Here is a 19,601-nt window from a genome sequence, read left to right as displayed (position 1 = left end):
ATGCTTTTCAAGACATCACTAGCAACCACATTACTTGGCCAGGTAATAATTTGATCAACACAAGATTTGTAAACAGATTTACAATCTTGACTCATGTAAAGATAAATTTTTTAAATAAATCAACTCTTTTGTTCTTTTCTAGTTTTCTAAAATTTTAAAACTAAAATTTTATGCTCTAATCTTAAGAAGCCATGAAATATGCAAACTCTCTCATTACACTTACCTGAGTTACAAAGAGGGTATAAACAAGCCCCAGAAGACTTCAGCCCACCTACCCTGACTTTTCATGTGAACAATTCACAAAGACGCTGCAAAGTTCTCTTGACTGTGCAGAAGGCAGGTTATTTTTAAGAAGTGAAGACAAAAACCAACCTCACAATTTGACAGGAAAGAGAAACATTAACTAGAGCAAGAGGAATAAAGTAAATTATAATTTTTAATTAGCTTTCCAAGCTATTCAGTGAATGTTGGTACTCATGAATAGCAATCAATACTGCATTCTAGTGATTTGTTATGCAACTAAAGCACTTCACCGGTATTATCCCATCCAAAAGTTAATACCTTTAACAAAAACTCAAAAAAAAAAAAATCTATTTGCCCTTATTATAAAAGAGAAGGAAAGAAAGAACACAGAGAACTTTACTGGAATTTGAGCTAGTTCTACAAAGGTACCTAGTTACATTCAGGAACAATTCCCACAATTTGAAAGACAAGATTTTGATACCTAGATGTTTTTGAAACGTGAAGCCCAAATTCACAAAAGACAGTTTGTTCAAGAATTATAGCAGAAAAAGTGAATTGTTAGCATATGTAAAGTGAGTTTATAGTCTTAACATAGTAAGAACAAAGCCAATATCTCCACTTTGAATGGAAAAACAAACAAAAAAATCACAAAAAACCTAAAACCCCAAAAAACCAAACAAACACCAAACCACTGATACTAGTCACATTGAAGCCCAGTCTGAATACAGAGGAAGAATGGACAAACCTCATTTAATTCCTGCTATAAATGCCAGGAAGATAAAATGGGCCACGAGTTCTTAGCTGTTTCACATTTGTTATATAAGCAGAGAATAACAGTTACAAGGGCTGCCGGCTCATACCTTTCAAATGCACACACAGCAGGTTTTCAAATACCAGCACATATAAGTGTACAAAACCAGATTTTACCCTTGCATGTTATTTCCACTGATATTCGAAAATATCACATATCCACCAATTCATAAGTAACATCAAGTTAACCCTAAGCTAGTGTAATCAGGAGCTGATGAGAACTTATTTTAAAATAACAACCTCATCAAAAGCATTTTTTATTTATCTACTGTTCAGCTGAAGTCCATAGTATTAATAGAACACGTTCATCTCCAGTCAGGTGTTTTACTGGTCACATAGAAGTTTCATTTTATCATACATGTACCTAGACATAAAAGTATTGCAAATATCACTGGTAAATCTTCTCCATCATTTCTGCAGACACAAAGGAGCATGATCCCACACAGTTTGTTGGGTTTTCAAGCATACTACCTAATGTATTTCTATTTTAAGCCACAAAAAGTACAGAACATTGTTTCCTACAAAGGCTAAGAAACATGGTCAACACAATTTCTAGTTGACATTCTAAACTTTTGTGTGCAAACTTGCAGATTAAGAAGTGTCTGCACACTGGGCCTGATTCAACTCTTCTATAGTTAGTAGAAAGATCCACCGATTCCAATGCAAGATGAGGTACCACTGAAGTAAACGTATACTTCAGAATAATACATTCCCCTTCCAGAAAAACAAGTACACACTTTTTCCCCCATTTGTTGTAAAATAAATACTGCATTGAAATTCCCCTGAAGCAAAAGTGCCTTCAGTTAAATCACTGTGGTGAACAGTGCAGAAAATTTTCAGGGTCACACTCTTCACAGAAACCATCTGGATACATAAGCTGACAATGACATCTCCACTCCCTTTCTGCAACTTAATGATCATGTTCACTCTCCATCAAACACATCTTTAAGAAAAAATTCTGGTGTGAGTATACAACCCTGGAGCTCTTGTGCAATTTTTATGAGGACTACAGGGGAACTCATTATCCTCCCAAGGTAGGTCCAGCTGTTGTTCTGAGACACATATCTTGAAAAGCATATGAAGTGCCTTCCAGCTGAAGGGCTGAAGTCACCCTCAAAGTTTGGCTACGTGTGCTCCAAAGTTTAGAACAAAGCATATTACCCATCTAATCAGTCATACAAAGCTGGTGGCAATTAGTTCCATTTAATAATGGGAAAACCAAATGTAAGACAACTTCTAAGGAAATGAAAGCTGTATCAATTGTTCTACCACACATTTCAGTCAAATTCCTGCAACAATAAGCACTAAGTTAGGAGAAAAGCCCTACCTTACTGTCCTGGTTTCAGCTGGGATAGAGTTAATTTTCTTTCTAGTAGCTGGTATAGTGTTATGTTTTGGATTCAGTATGAGAAGAATGTTGATAACACACTGACGTTTTCAGTTGTTGCTAAATCATGGTTAGACTAAGTCAAGGATTTTTCAGCTTCTCATGCCCAGCCAGCAGGAAGGCTGGAGGGGCACAAGAAGTTGGGAGGGGATGCAGCCAGGGCAGCTGACCCAAACTGGCCAAAGGGATATTCCATACCATGTGGCATCATGCCCAGTATATAAACCGGGGGAAGTTGGCCTGGGGCGATCGCTGCTTGGGAACCAGCTGGGTACCAGTCAGCGGGCAGTGAGCAATTGCATTGTGCATCACTTGTTTTGTATATTCCAATCCTTTCATTACTACTGTCATTTTATTATTGTTCTTATTATTAGTTTCTTCCTTTCTGTTCTATTAAAGTGATCATATCTCAACCCATGAGTTTTACTTTTTTTTTTTTCCCCACCCCCCTGATTCTCTCCCCCATCACACTGGGGTGGGGGGAGAGTGAGTGAGTGGCTGCGTGATGCTTAGTTACTGGCTGGGGTTAAACCACGACACTTACAAAACATTAACTTCAACATGTTCAAGAAAGTGAAAGGATACAGGTTTTATTTAATTTTCTTCCTACTTCCTCAATCTCATACAGATCACAAGGTGCTGAATTTTGATAGACTTGCTATAAACAATAATATGCATCAGGAAAACATTGCCCAGTTTAGAAGGTTCTTACTAAATTTTACATTTAGATCTGTGATTTGAGATTTAATTTGTAATAACAAACATGAAACCAGCCAAAGCATTATAAGCCAGCCAGGAAGAACTTTGTTTTTCTGTAACTGCAAGTCCTTCACTTCAAAGTTACATAGCCTTTGGAGACCTATAAGGTACTATGACAACTCTTAGGATGCAGAGAAGGAAGCAAGAGTAGAATATGATGCCCCACATGTTCCTATCCCCTTTCTCCCTATGTGAGGAGGGACTAGCACAGCTATTAGTGCTACCCAGGAACAAGGCAAAATAATTCACAAGTAGCAGCCCACTGGCGCTGTTCTTCTAAAGTTCCTACTATGCATTTCCTTGCTTGCCTCCCTTCTCTGTCATCAAATTTCTCCTACTGTGCATGCAAAAAGAGCTGAGAATGATAGCTGCACATTATACGCATGAAAAGATTGCAAACAGCAACCTTTACACAGATTACAGCCAGTGTTCTCCACATCCCAGGTGATTCAACTCCCCTGTATAATATTTGGCCTTCAATTTCCTCCTTTGTTCAACATAGTCATCATAATCATTGCAGCAGAAAAGTTATAAGGTCAAAAGTGTATTCTGGGGTGATAATAATTCATATCAGAGTAATTGCTTATGTGGAATACTACTTAAATCTCTAATGTGGAGTCAGCCTAAAAGAACTGGGTCAGACAAGATCTGGAGAAAGATACCCAAGAAACATTTTGCAAGAATAAACTCAATCTCAAAAACCCTTTATAATAATGCTACAGTCAGTACTTCATAGAAGATATTTTAGAACAGGAAGAGGTAAACTTAGACTAATATTAATTTTCCTTCTATGTCCCAGTTTACCCCTCAGCTATTCTCAAGGTTTCGCTAAATCCACTAATCTGCCAATATTGGTAAGTCTTGCAAAAAATATATTGGGTTTTATTAGCTTCCAATGAAAGAGAAGCTGGTCTATAATTAAGTTTCTGTAACACACTTTATTCCCTTGTGTTAATTTCCTTTTAGGATTTGTGGCCTCAGTGAGAACGACTTCTTGAAAGACAGTCAAGGCAAGATACCCAAAAGTTTACAGAATTTCAATGTCTTCCCATCAATCTGAAATCCCATCTTTGGAGACTGAGCTCATGAATGCCAGGCTCCTGGCTCCCAACTCCTTTCTGTCTGTTAGGGTTTGTAGCGCTGAAGCCTTAGGAACCTCAGAACTTGAATTGCCAACATGTGCTTATCCAAATACCAAGCTTTTTTTCCCTCCTCTCTTGATCTTGCTGTAACTAAACATTCTCTATTGTACAAAATAAGATGTATTTGGAATGACTGTTGTGAAAGACTTCCTCATACACAGCCTTATTCTGTAGTGAAAGCATTTATATTGTTCTGTTTCCAAAGAAGGCTAAACTAAACTATGCAAGAGTTTACCTCTTACTTCATGTTCAACTGGAGGGTTTAAGAAATGATTACTGCATTTTAAGATTTATCCCCTCAAATTCCACTATAACTTAATATATATTCTTTGAGACTAGAAAACAAGGGAGACAAGTTTTCATTTTGTAGAATGTAATTTTAGCCCTGAAAAAAAGGAAATATTCCCCTGAAGTTATGATGCAACTACCTTTTTCAGGATCATCTCAAAAGAAAGTACTTCCCAAATAAAGGCACATTGCAGTTGCATAGTCAGTTCACTTTGAGAAGTGCTGCATAACTTAACCTTTTGTCCTTGATATTATCCCTTGCTTATCTTCATCACACCAGTTCCTCCTCACTAAATACTTGTGTACATATTGTACATAGGTTTTAACACCCCCAAGAACCAGTAAAGTGTTCTGCAGACACTAATACAGACTGCAGGCATGCAAACACCAGGTTTTTCTGCTTGCCCATTTAGGCAGTGTGCATTCAACATGACAAGAGATGCTCCCTTGCAGAAAGGAAAGGTGCACAATGCACCACTGCTACTGGAGCGTACTTCTGTTTGAGGGCAAGTGTTCTTTGGAAAAAGAAAACATAAAAAGGCATTTGTAACATCATAGAAACCGACCACATAACATTTGGTTGCCGCCTACCTCCTAATGCACCTCCCATGTTACCTCCTAATCAAATGTAACCAGCTAAGTGTTGCAATCCTGTGCTAAGGACAGGATCTGCAACCTGAGAAGTGCAACCAGCAGTAGCTACCAACATTGTTTCTACTGCCCAAGAAAACACACCATTGCTGTTTTAGCTTCAACTGCACAGAATGAAGGTTTATAGCTTTTGAAGCAAGCTTCATAAGAAAAGACAGACATAATTAGACTTTCAACACTTTTCCCCAACACATATACTTCCCAAAAATTCCAGATCTGTCTGATGAGCCGTTCTGGCAAGTAATCAGTCCAGAACTAAGAAAAATTACACAGAGCACTTTTTTTGGAAGCTTCTGACAAGTTTAAAAAAAACAACCAAACAAACAAACAACAAACAAATCTCCATATTCAATCATATCTTTAACAAAGGACCACAGCCTGAGCTGGTTTTAAATGGCATTGCTGATTTATGCCACCTGAAATTATATCCCCTCTCTTTAAAGGTATACTTTTCCAGTTTGTTAGTGAAAACATTGAAACTCTTACCATATTGATTTAAGAAGCTTCAAGTATTGAAACTTTAAAAAAAAATTATAAACATTTGGAAGCATGCAGAGAACAATTTAAGTTTGCAACTTACAAATTAGTTTGAAGTGACTATTACTTATTTACTAAGACTGACATTTTGAATCCTGTAAGAATTTTTATTTTATATTTGAACCTACACAGATTAAGTTTAAGTTATAAAAGAAGGGATTCATATCTTTCATTATTAGAAACAGTCACATACCCAACTAACAGATTGACACTTTCTGAGGTCATGTTGTTTCCACCAAAAATATTCTCTCATAGATATTTTTACTAAGCATCAGAAGTAGCTCAAATACTTTTTCATTTGCAGATCTCTACAAATTTAGAGATGGACAGCTGAATGGTAATACAAGCCTACTGAAAATAGACTTGTTTTTCCTGATTATTTTTTGCAGTCATTTGATGTGGTCCACAGACCCCACAACACCAAAGACTACAGTTAAAGGAGGAGTGCAGAGGGAAAACAAAAAAATTAGTTTCCCAAAATAAGCCTTGAAATATTACTCTTCAAATTATTTCATCTCAAGAACTATGTCTCTCATCTTGTACCTTTCACTTCAGCAAAACACTGAAATAATTGCACTTTGATCTTTCCATTTTATACATCTACACTTTTTACACTGTTTTCAAGGAAGAAAAAGATGGAAGCCAACTACAGTATCCAGTGCATTTCCATTTATGACACCAAATCAACAGTTTATGACTCTACCTTAGCTAGATTTATATACCACTATCATAATGCAAACTTTTTAAAGCAGCTTAGCATAAATGACACCAATTTAAATCTTTCTAGGCTTTATTTCTCAACATGAATTTAAAATTCTGTTAACCTAGATCTTAAAAGTTCATTTTTTCTTCCTAAGACTGACAACAATGGCAAATACCATCTGTTCAACTGTAGTTCAGGAATCTTTAAAGTAGCTCTCAAAAGGAAAAGGGAAAAAAGCCCTTCAAACATGACTGCCATGCAGTTTCTTCAGAAATATCTCAAATATTATTGCCAATGCATTCTGTCATATATTGACCTGTGCTAGCAGCCTTTGTGAAACTAACTCCAAAACAGATTTTAGAAACTAACGTCTATCACACAGAAAACCATGAGAGAGAGCTCACAGACTATTTTAACTTTGTTTCACCAACTCATATTTTGCAAGCTCTGCTTATAACCAAGAAATTCAACCCAATTACTGCAATTTTGCAACCCAGTATAGACAAGGTGGAGGGATGTTTTCCAGTTACAGTCAGATTTTTATTGCATTTCAAAAAATCAGTTGTAAGAAAAAAAACAACCCAGAGTTATGAGGGAAATGCTCATTACTTCATTTGTGTTTGTAAGCTTTTGTGATATACCTGCATTACCTTTCCACTTCTCCCTCAGATTACAAGTAGGGTTTATTAACTTTTAAGGAATAAAAGATTATATTTCCTTAGTCTCTTGATTTCAGAAGCTGGGGTTTTAAGGGAAAAAAACCAAATATCTTAAAAGTCTATAAAATTATCTCAAGTCATTAAATCCTTGTAAGCTGATAATGGTCAGACACATGCAGCACATATATAAACACATACACCCACATGTAGTATTTATAAGTATGTGCATATTTCAGTGAGAGGAGAATCTACTCAAGTCAGAAAGCAAGAAGAAATCAGTCTCAAAATATGTATGTAGAGTCCAATTTTTCTCACCTATTTTACTTACTCTAATTTGCTAGCAAATGAGTGATGGATGAATGCTGATCAGGAAACACCACAATCTTAATATTTACATTTGATAGCAATTTTCTTCAAATGAAATAAAGGTGTCCCACTTCATTTTAATTGTCCTAAGATCTGTATAGAAAAGTAGCAGTAAGGGAAATAAAATGTCATTCTTAATAATTGGTATTAGAAAAGCAAACAATTACTATCCATATTTGGGATACACAGCTTCAAGTGATCAGTGTGATTTAAAACAGCAACAAAAAACAGTTTGACAAAATGAGTACCATTGAAATATTGAGGAATCGCAGCATTGCTTATCTTTACTATAGTCATAGTATTTAACTAGTAACAGACAGGAATCATGAGGATGAGATAGAAGACAGTCAATGCGGAAATGAGGAAAACAGACTGCTTCATTACAGGTATTTTGAAAGTCAACATAGTGAAGAATTACCACACTTAAATCTGTAGGATAGCCATCTTGGTCAACACTTCACTTAATAGTTTTAAGCTGAATGAAAAGCACTTTGAAAGGAACAAAAAACCCAAGAATTGTTCTATTGACTCAATGAAAGCTGTTATACCATAGGAAGCCATAAGGTGAAAGAGATTAAATCAAACATTCATCCTGTTTGGATAAAGGCAACTATTAGTAGAAGAACATTAAAAGCTTTAAAAGAACTGTTTACATTTATACTAAAACACACAAAGGATGAAACCCTGATTCCACTGAGACATACTGCAAATCTCCCATTGATTTAACGAGGGTCAAGATTTCACATACAAAGACCAAACATCTAAATAACAGCATGAACTGCTAGGAAACTGCAATTCCATGCAGAACTATCTTTACAATCAATACAGAGAGAAGTTACATTAAAATGAATTGTAATTCAGCACATACACTTCTAATATCCAATTCCAAAAAATGCTTTTAGATAATAGGCAAAATCCTCTTTCATAGCCCAATAGTCCTAAATTATATATTGGTCAAGTTGTATTCCAGCTGAATGATCTTGAGGATACTCAGTCCCATAAGGGCCCCAAAAAAATGAACCATTTTTACAGTCTTTTTCATTGCTACCAAACTTGAACATCTCATGCAGACCTTAATTATACCAAAAAGCCAGAAGCAGGGATATTTCACTACCAAGCAATGGAACATAAAAGACTGTTACACAAACCCCAGCAATTTCTTAAAAGACAGATTTTAAGATTCACCCATCTTCCACATTGAGTAGGATTTCAGGGGTTGGGGAGGTGTAAATCCCATTTAGATTCAATGTGTTTTAAACATTGAACTTTTTTTTTTTTTTTTAAAGTCAGTTATTGAGAATGACAAATGGCAAATTGACTGATGTAATTAGAGATACATATCCATATTTTTCTGACTAGGGCATTTATGCTGATTTTATAGGTTTGATACCATATTATAATGCATAATGTTTTAACAACTTACTCTAAGTCACTCCCTTACTCAACAGCTATAAGCAGTCATCATACTCATTTTTATTGGAATACATAGAGCAAAAAAATAGGAATTCATTTAGAATGAACTCTCCTAAAGTACACTTTAGAAATCTACACTTAAATATTTTAAATATTTAAATTCACCTCATTAATCTAGTCCATATAGTAAATTTGCAGTTCATAAAAGAAAACAAAATACTGAAGCATTACAGACATCCTGTAGATGTCTGCTCAAAGCCCCACAGCAAATGTGCACAATTCTCTCCAACTGGATATAGTTGTTAGCATGCTCAACTACCCTGATTAATATAAAACTAAAAACAAAACAGAAGTTCTCACTCTACAGTTTCGCTGTCATTCAGAAGAAGGTAGATTACATGAACAGAGTTCACAAAGATGTAAACAACATGGAAATGAAGGCTCAGCTTCTTTCTTTCAACAGCAGGGTTTACTGCGAAGAAATGATTACATCAGAGTATACTCAGCAAGTCCACACATCCTATTCAAGGATTTTGGCACACTCTAATCTTACGCTGCAACCTCAAGAGATGTGGAACTCAAAATGAATTGTGAAGTTTTCTTTTAGGTTTGTATCATTTCTTATCCCACATTTAAGTATGTAGGCACATATGTATGTATACAAAATTAAATCTGTTTAAAATAAATATAAAGCATACATATCTGTATGCTTTTATATACACATTTTCTGAACACTACATAAATCATACACCAGACATCCTGTTATGCTGTTCTGCAAGAAGTAACTTGGAGTACAGGGAAGTGTATGATGCTGCAGAAAGCGCTTTATATATTACATCGTAAAGTGACAGACAAGTAACCCTGCCTCTACATACAGTGACAGATTTAACAGCTCTTGAAATCACACCACAACTGTGTCTTGCAAAATTTCTTCTAACTTATTTTCACAAACACCCTTTCTGAATCATGACAACTTTTCTATTTTTAAATAACAACATACTAAGCTCATAGATAAAATCTAACAGGATCAAACCACAAACTTTAGTCAGATAATTTTTCTTTTTGATATAACAAATGCCTCTCTCAAGTTTGACATTAGGCTTCCTTTTCGCACCTCTAGTTCTTTTCAAACTGTCTTCTCTTTTTACACCTATTACTTTGACCCACACTTTTCAAACTTGTCAAAAATGTTCACCTGTTCTCTGATTCTAAACTTTAACAGACTCAGATTCCAGATTCCTAGTTACCCACCTCTTTACCTCTGCTGCAATTACCAAAGGTACCGATATAGCATTGAATATGGGCTTGCCAGTATGCTACTTAAAACCTGCATTTGTGGAAATGAAAAAAGTGTGCCAAGTCTCAAATAAGCTAGGATGTTCTTTAAAATTCAGCATAAAACCCATAAAATTTATAAAAACCATAAAACACCACAATTTGTGTTCAGCAAGTAAGCCAACTTTTTAAGTCACGACCGGCCACATTTACTGGGCTGTCTGGCGAAGACCACAGGAAGAGTCACCCTGTAGGAAAACAAGGGGCAGTTGAAACTAGTATCCCTGTCTTTGACAATGGCCAACTGCAAGTGCCTACAGAAAAGAAAAACACACATATGACACTGCTCCTGGATAGTCTCCCAGCCTCCAGCAGTAGGTTGCGCAAGACCACTTCAACAAGAGGTTGTGCCTCTGTATTTTATGCACATTGGATTTTTTTTTTTCTTTCATGAAGCTGTACAACCATTTGCTGAATCCATCTGAAGGTTTGCATCTACAACACTCTGCACCTTTTCCCGTAGAGAAGGGTTTGGGGATAAGCTGATGAGGTGGGTTGACCCTGGCCAGACACCAGGTGCTCACCAAGCCACTCTATCACTCCCCCTCCTCAGCTGGACAGGAGGAGAGAAAATATATCAAAAGTCTCATGGGTCAAGATAAGGACAGGGAGGGATCACTCACCAATTACTGTCACGGGCAAAACAGACTTGGCTCGGGGAAATTAATTCAATTTATTGCTAATCAAATCAGAATAGGGTAATGAGGAAAAAAACCAAATCTCAAAACAACTTTCACCTCACCTGTCCCTTCTTTCCAGGCTCAACTTCACTCCCGATTTTCTCTGCCTCCTCCCCACCCCGAGTGGCACAGAGAGACAGGGAATGGGGCTTGCAGTCAGTTCATCACATGTTGTTTCTGACACTCCTTCCTCCTCGGGGGGAGGACTCCTCGCACTCTTCCCCTCCTCCAGCATGGGGTCCCTCCCACAGGAGACAGTCCTCCACAAACTTCTCCAACTTGAGTCCTTCCCATGGGCTACAGTTCTTCATGAACTGCTCCAGCGTGGGTCCTTTCCACGGGGTGCAGTCCTTCAGGAGCACACTGCTCCAGCATGGGTGCCCCGTGGGGTCACGTGTCCTGCCAGCAAACCTGCTCCAGCACAGGCTTCCCATGGGGTCACAGCCTCCTTTGGGCATCCACCTGCTCCGGCGTGGTGTCCTCCATGAGCTGCAGGTGGATATCTGCTCCACCACGGACCTCCGTGGGCTACAGGGGGACAGCCTGCCTCACCATGGTCTTCACCACGGGCTGCAGGGGAATCTCTGCTCCAGCGCCTGGAACACCTCTTCCCCCTCCTTCACTGACCTTGGGGTCTGCACACCACAATATGTTTCTCTCACGTGTTCTCACTCCTCTCTCCAGCTGCTGTTCTGCTTCTTAAATACATTATCCCAGAGGCGCTACCACTATCGCTGATGGGCTTGGCCTTGGCCAGCAGCAGGTCCATGTTGGAGCCTGCTGGCATCAGCTCCATCAGACATAGGGGAAGTTTCTAGCAGCTTCTCACAGAAGCTACCCCTGTAGCTCCCCCACTACCAAAATCTTGCCACACAAACCAAACACAGCTAAATGAAGCTGCCTGTTTGTTAGGTATGAAAGACGTGAACAGCCTATATGATTGATTCAAGCACCTATTGCTAGATTGTGATTCAGTGGACTACACTAGAGAATAGCAGGACATAGAACTTCACACAGTTGTCAAAAACTATAGCTTCTGAGTATAGATGGGTTTTATCTAGAAGAACACATAAATGAGCATGGAAATATCCCCAAGAGGGATGGCTGCAGCAGCTGCCACTGAAGGAGGGCTGCTAGTCTGCAGTCAGCATCTGTAGAGATGCCAAGGAATGGTACAATGCCTGAAGAAGCATCTAATGTGATAAAGCATTTTATTAAATGTCCCTATTGCCTCCAACTGTTTTCTTTCTCCGCTACCAAAATCATTGCAATGTTTTCTGAGTAGTTTGAAACTCAGGTTTTCAGATGGCCTTAGAAGGTCATTGCATCCATTCTTCTCCCTACCAAAAGGTCTGGTCCACTATACATGCTAATATTTGTTCCAAATAGTCCTTACAGCTCTCCAGTTAAAGGCGTTAAAATATCATAAGAGAAGCTTTTCCTAAAGTCTACCCTGAATCTTTCCTGTTGCTCTTTACTGTTTGTCCTACCCACAGAGAACATTGAGAACACGATTTTCTCCTCTGCTTTGCAGGAGCTTTTTATATACGTGAAAACTTTGCATATCCCTCAATTCTTTTTCATTCAGCTAACTACAACCCCTTCAGCATGTCAGGTCACTTTTTCTAGACTTATCAATCTCGCTGTTCTCTGTCGGAACCAATTCCAGCTGGTCTAGTTTCTACTTGAAGGGCAACATCCAAAACCAAAAATTTTTCTCCAGCTGAATCTCAAATAAGGAATGTATCTTCCCCCTCTGTTACCATCCCATAAAGTATCCCATTAAAATTGATTGTAACTGGTTTGAAGTTTTTATTTTTCTGTTAATTTTTGTTTAATAAATCAAAAGGGATAAGACATTTGAAAGACTGAGAAACTGCCATTTGAGCACAATTGCTAGGAAAGCCGGAGGTAAGTCAAAGATCCCCTTATATGTATCCCCTCCCTGTTATTTTCAGACTGCTCTTTTTTAAGGGTATCAGAGGGAAAAAAAAGTCTCTGAGAAGAGCTACACTTAGTTTGTGGTCCTCTCCACAGACAAACAAACTGTAAATTTGAGCCAGGCCAAATCTCACTGCTATTGGGTTTTAAAATTTGTCTTTTAAAATTACACTTACACAACATTGAGTAACATTAAACATGTTTTGAATGTCAGGACTTGATTATTTGCCATATTTACAAAAGTAGGCTATGGACAACAGGGAACTACACTTGACACTAGCAATTAGCTTGCTATAGAAACAATGCATTTTATCTTTCATTTTCCCATTACTTATTTCACAGTAGGAAAGCTCTCTCTACTAAATGAAGTGCTAGCTACACCACTCAGACACTCTATAGGAGCCAGGCAAGCTATTTGCTGCCTTCTAACACAACCTTCTTGGAAACAAAAGAAACGGAAACAAATCACTTTGAGGCAACTTAGTCAAAATGAGGACCAAGAAGCCAAGCACATGTACAAAGGGAGGAAAGGAAATGTATTTGAAGCTGGAATTAGACCTTTGAAATTATGTTCCCAAAATGTCCTGTCAATCTGACATAGAAAATCTGATACACAAAAAGTATATGAGAAAATTTACCCTCTAACATTTTTATCAGATATTAAATAACATTGTCATAAATCTTCATTTTCAAGAGCCCTAGGAATAACATCTGTTTCATAACACACACCAAGCTATAACTATATACAACTAGTAATTTGCACTCTGCTTTTTTAATGCCTAATGGATGTGAGACGGGGAACCAAAGGAACCTTAGTAGATATAGTAGATATATGAATGTAGATAGGAATTGTTTAATAATTATCTAGCTTATAATGAAATTAAAGAAGTTTCAATAGAGGTAGACATGGCCCAAGGGGATGAGAAGTGATGTTTAACGTTTCCATTGTTGAGGCTGACTGAGACAGGAGATAGTCCCTGATAAGAATCAGCAGTGACTCCAAGAACCAGCCAAGACCGACCTCGTGATTTGGACAAATGCCAAGGGACAACTGAGTCTGCGCAGGGACAGAAGGTTAAGAGTTCACTGTGAAGAAGACATACAGCCTTCATCTTCACGACCACCAGACGACCACCATAAGGAGGCACTGCGCAAGCGCAGTTGAAAGGAAACTATGGAAATGACTTCCTAGAGCTAATTATAATATGAAGCGGGGATAGGTAATGCCTATGTATAGGCATATTGCGAAACTCTATGTATATGTAACACTTGACTGTATAAATTTAAAGCGAACTGCCAAAATCAGGCGCACACGACTTTGGTGGGACTACCCCCCGTGCTGCCCAGCACTGAATGAACATACCTACTTTACAATCTCACTGATTGTGGAGTCTGTTTTCCGCACGTCAGATGCACAAGAGTACTGGATCATCAATAGATGTTTCCGGTTAAACAGTAAATAATCAAAACAAGGTGACAGTCCCACTGAGAGCTAATCAGCTTTCACACACTTCTCCAAATCTTTAAAAAGGCAGAAAAAAGAAAACTGAGGCCACTTTCAAGTGTGCAATTTGGCCATGAGAAGGTCTATCCAGATACAGATACTGCCTTAGAACTCCAAGGGCTGTCACTTCAAGGAAAAAAAAGAAAAATAAAAGCAATGAAACTACGACTCCACACTGCTCTCACACCACTTAATGTTTGGCGACAAAAGACATACCTTCCAGAGTGTTCTTTAAGTGGCACACACTTTGCTTACAATTGAAATACACTTCAAAAGCTCTGAAGCTCTTAGATTCCCAGTTTTGGTAGCCTCCCAAATTATGCAATTAAAATTGGTAACAATATGATTATAGCCGGCAAACATTCATTAGCTTTGTAATGACAACTTAAATATAGCTGTCGGTCTTCTATGCTGAAATACCTGAATACTAAAGCAGTTATCAAATATTCCGATTCTTGTCTTTTGAGACCTCTGAATCATTTCATTATCTTGACACCCAGACTTCATAATCAGACAAATCTTTTATCCTATGAGACAGAAGAGTCAGTCTCCATGAATTGCTTTTCCATCAAAACACTTAAAAAAAAAAAAAGGAGCATTTCTGAAAAGGAATATTCCTATCTCCATTTATCAATGAGAAAATGGAAATATGAAACAATTTACGTGTCTTTTCCAGGGTTTCTTGGTGAGCTACAGAAAGCACCATCAACAGAAAGCCATACTGCTTCATCCCCCACCTTCTGACCTAAGCAGTGTGCCAAACGTTACTTCTCATGTATTTTGGATGAGGATTAAAAGAAGGTTCTTATTTTTTTATCTCTCTCCTTTGAGTGATATGGAAAAGTACTTCATTATTATCTACTACGAAAAAAAATTTACAAGGAGCCATAGGGTTATGCGGAAAAATTCAGACACCGGGATCTGTCTAGCATGTTCTCAAAGATTTTCCTTCAATTTCTTCCCCCCCAGGCTTTAAGCTTTTACGCAGAATACGCTGGCTGTCTCCCTGGGTTAGTTGTTTTTCTACCGCTGATAATCATATCAGATGTATTCACATAATAGACTTGCCAAGTGGGACTGAATGTTCCATTGATTTGGAAATGTCCTGAATGACTAAGACTAAGTTTTGCCCATGTAATTAATTTAATTGGAATCAAATATTCTTAGTTATTCAGATCATTTCAGCTGTACTTAAAAATTAAGATTAAAATGATGTTTATGTTAATGATGAAGCTCAAATACAGTCAAACTTGAAAGGTTGACTAATTGGGTCTCACAAGGAATTTGGATATGGCAACCTTTTTAGGACTTCACCAAGTAGTTTAATAGTACATACTAGAATAAGATAATAAATAAAGAGATCAGCCTTATGCATAGAATTGTGGAGAGACAGAAAGAGAAAGTGAAATGCTGCAGGTAGTATTCCTCCCTGCCTGCGACCACATGCACCTATGAATTTTGAATGTAGTGGGAAAAAAAATAATAATAAAAAAACCTTACTCTTCAGCATATTCTATTTTACATAACTGAAGACCATGAGAGACTGTCCACACAATTTTCAGATATCATTAATGCAATTCCAATAATCCAGAAAGTGTGCCTCTCTGTCTTATTGAACAAAGCTGTCTGAAAATATTTTAAAGAAACCATTTTTCTGTCCAAAACAGTGATTTTTATTGGAACCTATGCTAAAGATCCCAGGGTCAACAAGCTGCTAGAAAGCTAACAAAGCCGCAAATTGCATATGAATATTTAATACAGATTAAGTTCTGCAACTGACCACCTACTAAATATTCTGGCATTACCTCTTATATTTGTTTTTCCATGGAAAACTTTAGAGAGTTAAGGTTTTTTCCTTTCTGTGGAGAGTAAACACTTTTTGCAGCCTAGAGATATTTTGTGAAAGAAATTGTTATTTTCTACTGAGTGAACGGTGAGAACCAGGACTGTTTTCTGCAATCCTTCTCGACATCCTCAAAAACATGTGGGGAAAGGGTGTGGTGGTAGTGGTTTTGATTTTAAAATGAGGAGCAGCAGAGCACAGCAAAGTAGATGAGAGGATGAGATTTGAAATCATTATCTTAGATTGTCTTTGCTACTCTCTACAACAGGATGCTTTAAGCACCAGAGGAGCTTTGTACACACTACATCCTACCTGCACCTCCAACCTGAACGCACCCACCTTCAAGCTAAAAATGACGTTTATGGTTAGAGTACCAAGCTTCTCAACTGTATATGAGATATCCACAAAATGCCTTTTGAACTAAAATTTGCATCCTGTAGAAAAAATATAGAGCAAGGAGAAAGCAGCAGCAGATTCTTATTGAAATAAACCCTTTTTTTCTTTTCTCTACTGATCAGGTAGGGAGAAAAAAAAAAGAAAGAGTCCGCAGAGGTAAGTATATCAGATATTAACTGCGTACAGTGCCAAGATGTTAATTCACTTACTAATCCTGCGTTACAGTCTCTGATGGTATCTAACTTTAAGAAACAAAGTATGTGAAGTAGTAAGTGAAAACTTAAAGCACTTAAATATCAATATAAATACCCTTAAAGTGCCTATTTTTAAATACTGGTAAATTGTGGCTACTGTTATCTAAGAATGCTCTTTGCAGCCCTCCAGTGGTCAATTACAAAGCAGAACCCAACAAGAACACAACTCCGATTTGTCTGAAGAACTACCTACAGCATTTAAAAAGACGACTACCATGAACTAAAAACTCGCGTGCTTGTCTAAAGAAAAGATCCATATAAAGGAGATAATTGCCTTGAAATACATAAGAAAGTAACCAGGAGGAAAATAATTCCCCCCCCCATCAAAATGTGGCATGTTATTTGTTATATCACACAGTTAATCTGTGCAGAAAACACTGTATCCCACCAAGACCTCAAGGTATACCTTGGGTTAGTAACAGAAGTAGCAATTCATTTCCTATAGTTACTTTCTGCTATTCATACAGGTTAATCTAAAGAAGGTTAAGGCAACGTTTGCTGGAAAGAATCAGTTTCCTCTCAAAGTTAGGACTCACGGAGGTTTGGGATTTTTTTAGAAAACAAACAAAACCCAAACAAACACTGAAGTTTTCCCTTCTCTCTCTCTCTCTCTCACAGATGCACAAGTAAAATAAAAGGTAAAGCTTCATATAAAAGTAAAAAGAATAGAACTGCTTTTAAATAACATAAAATAACCTGAGGCAGAGTTCTCAAAACTAAGTTTTTAAAACTTGGGGCTAGAAAGTCAGACCAGACCTGCAAGAAAACAATGCCAAGGGAAAAGAAAACAACCGAAGGAAAGAAGACCCCGACACCTGGGAGACCAGAGCCTTTTTGAACGGGCAACGCTTGCGTTAGGAGGCTACGGGTTACCAGAGCCGCGCAGGGGTAGTAGCACTGCAGAGCAGTAAGTTTCAATAAACCTGCGACAACCTGCGCTTCCTTACGAGCAGTGGGGTAAATGGGGAAGCAGACAGCGGACTGGGGATGCTCTGGACGACCCGACGCCGCGGCCTCCCGGAAAACTCGATAGTTACGGTCGTCTTCTCCTCTTTCCCTCCTCTCAGCCCTTCCTGACCGTTTACTTAGAAGCAGGAGACCCCAGCCTACGCGCGATCCGCCGAGCCGCGGCTTCCACCCGCGCCGGACTCCCGGAGCGGCCCCGCAGCACCGCCCGCACCGGGAGCGGCACCTGCCGCTCAGCTCGGCCGCTGCCGGCGCCCCCCACCGCCGACGGGCACGCCCGGAAAAGTAGCTGGCAACCAGTTTGTCGGGCACCCGCTGACCCGCCGCCGCCCGCCGAGGAAGCGGCCCGGGCGCAGCCGCCAGCGCCACGGCCCCCAGCCCCGCGCAGCCTCTCGTGCCCCCCCAAACTTTCTGCTCCGCCGCCTCCCCGGGGACGGCCGCGCTGCCCGCCCGCGCCTCACGCCGCGGGGCGACCGCCCCGGCCGGCTCCTCTCAGACGCCGCGGCAGAGCGGCGAGCCGGCCGCGCTCCCCCCGCCGCGGGCTCCAGCACCGCGGTCACCCCCACCGCCCAGCCGCCGAAGTACTTGGGCGCCGTCCGCGGGCGGGCGGGCTGGCTGGCTGAGCTAGCGGCGGCACCCGCGCCCCCACCCCGCCGCTCCCGCTCGCCCCGGGGCCGCCGCGCTACCTGCCTTTGGCGGCGAGCAGGCTGCCCGGCCCGGGCAGCAACAGCAGCAGCAGCTGCAGCAGCGCCGCCGGCCCCCAGCAGCAGCGCCGCCGCATCCCCGCCGCGGCGCCGGCCCTCCGCGCGCGACACGCCGCCCTGCGCGGCAGCTCCGGCGGCGGCTGTCGGCGAGGCGAGGCGAGGCGGGCGGAGGCTGCTGCTGCCGCTGCCGCCGCCACCGCCGCCGCCGCTCCGTCATTCGCCCGCACTGCCAGCACCGGGGCGGCTCCGGCTCCCGCCCCGGGACCGCGGCGACGTCACGGGGAGGGGAGGCATGAATATTGATGAGCGGGGGGGACTGCGCCGAGAGGGCAGCGCCGCCGCCAGGCCCGGCTGTAAGGGGGGCGGGGCGGGGCGGGGAGGGGCGGGGCGGGGCGGGGAGGGGCGGGGCGGGGCGGGGCGGGGAGGGCCGGGCCGGGCCGGGCCTGGCCGGCCTTGCCTTGCGCACCTGCTCGCGCAGGTGTCGCCTCCCCCCACCCCCCGCGGGCGGGAGGGAGGGAGGGATTCCGGGTGGCGTGGGCAGGGCTGGGCTGTGAGCAGCCCCGGCCGGGTGGGAGCGGGCGAGCCGGCAACCGAGAAAGGGGGCAACGGGCCCGGGAGAGGTCAGCGGGATGGGAGAAAGGACGCGGAGAGCGGCAGGCAACGAGAGAGGAAGGAAACAAGGCTTCGGTGGAGGATGCAAAGGGCAGTAGGGCAGGAAGACGCCGAAGCGGTGGCTGGAAGAAAGGAACAGGCCAGAGACGGCAAAGCAACAGTTTAGGAAATTTGGAGGAGGAATAGGAGACCTTGGAAACCCGAGGTAGGAAGAAAGCTTGGGAAGAGAAGGAAGAGAATGTGAAATGATTTCCTTGGAGGAAGAGGACGAACGGCAAAGGTTTTGGTAAAGTGCAGAAATGAACAAGGAATGGACAAGACTTGAACCCGAAGAGATGGAGACTGCGCTGGCGAGGGCAGAGGTGGGAGGGGGCTGCAAAGGCAAGGAAAGCTGTGTGGTGGGGTCTC

General features: G+C 40.8%; 1 protein-coding gene across 3 annotated transcripts in view; it reads right to left on the bottom strand.

Annotated features, from left to right (window-relative positions):
* Nucleotides 1-18,809, bottom strand: part of CLSTN2 (calsyntenin 2) — a 434,458-nt gene extending 415,649 nt beyond the window's left edge. The window contains exon 1 of one of the 3 annotated variants that reach the window (XM_052803658.1): nucleotides 18,564-18,809. In XM_052803658.1, the coding sequence (XP_052659618.1) occupies nucleotides 18,564-18,798 (235 nt within the window). In that variant the 5' untranslated portion in view covers nucleotides 18,799-18,809. Of the gene's footprint in view, nucleotides 1-7,507; nucleotides 7,526-18,563 lie in introns of those variants that run through there. The other 2 variants (XM_052803659.1, XM_052803660.1) reach the window with 2 other exon arrangements.
* Between the last annotated feature and the right edge of the window lie 792 nt (nucleotides 18,810-19,601).

The sequence above is a fragment of the Harpia harpyja genome, chromosome 12, assembly GCF_026419915.1.
Source record: "Harpia harpyja isolate bHarHar1 chromosome 12, bHarHar1 primary haplotype, whole genome shotgun sequence".
NCBI classification, from domain to species: Eukaryota; Metazoa; Chordata; class Aves; order Accipitriformes; family Accipitridae; genus Harpia; species Harpia harpyja.
This window is presented reverse-complemented; position numbering and strand designations above follow the sequence as displayed.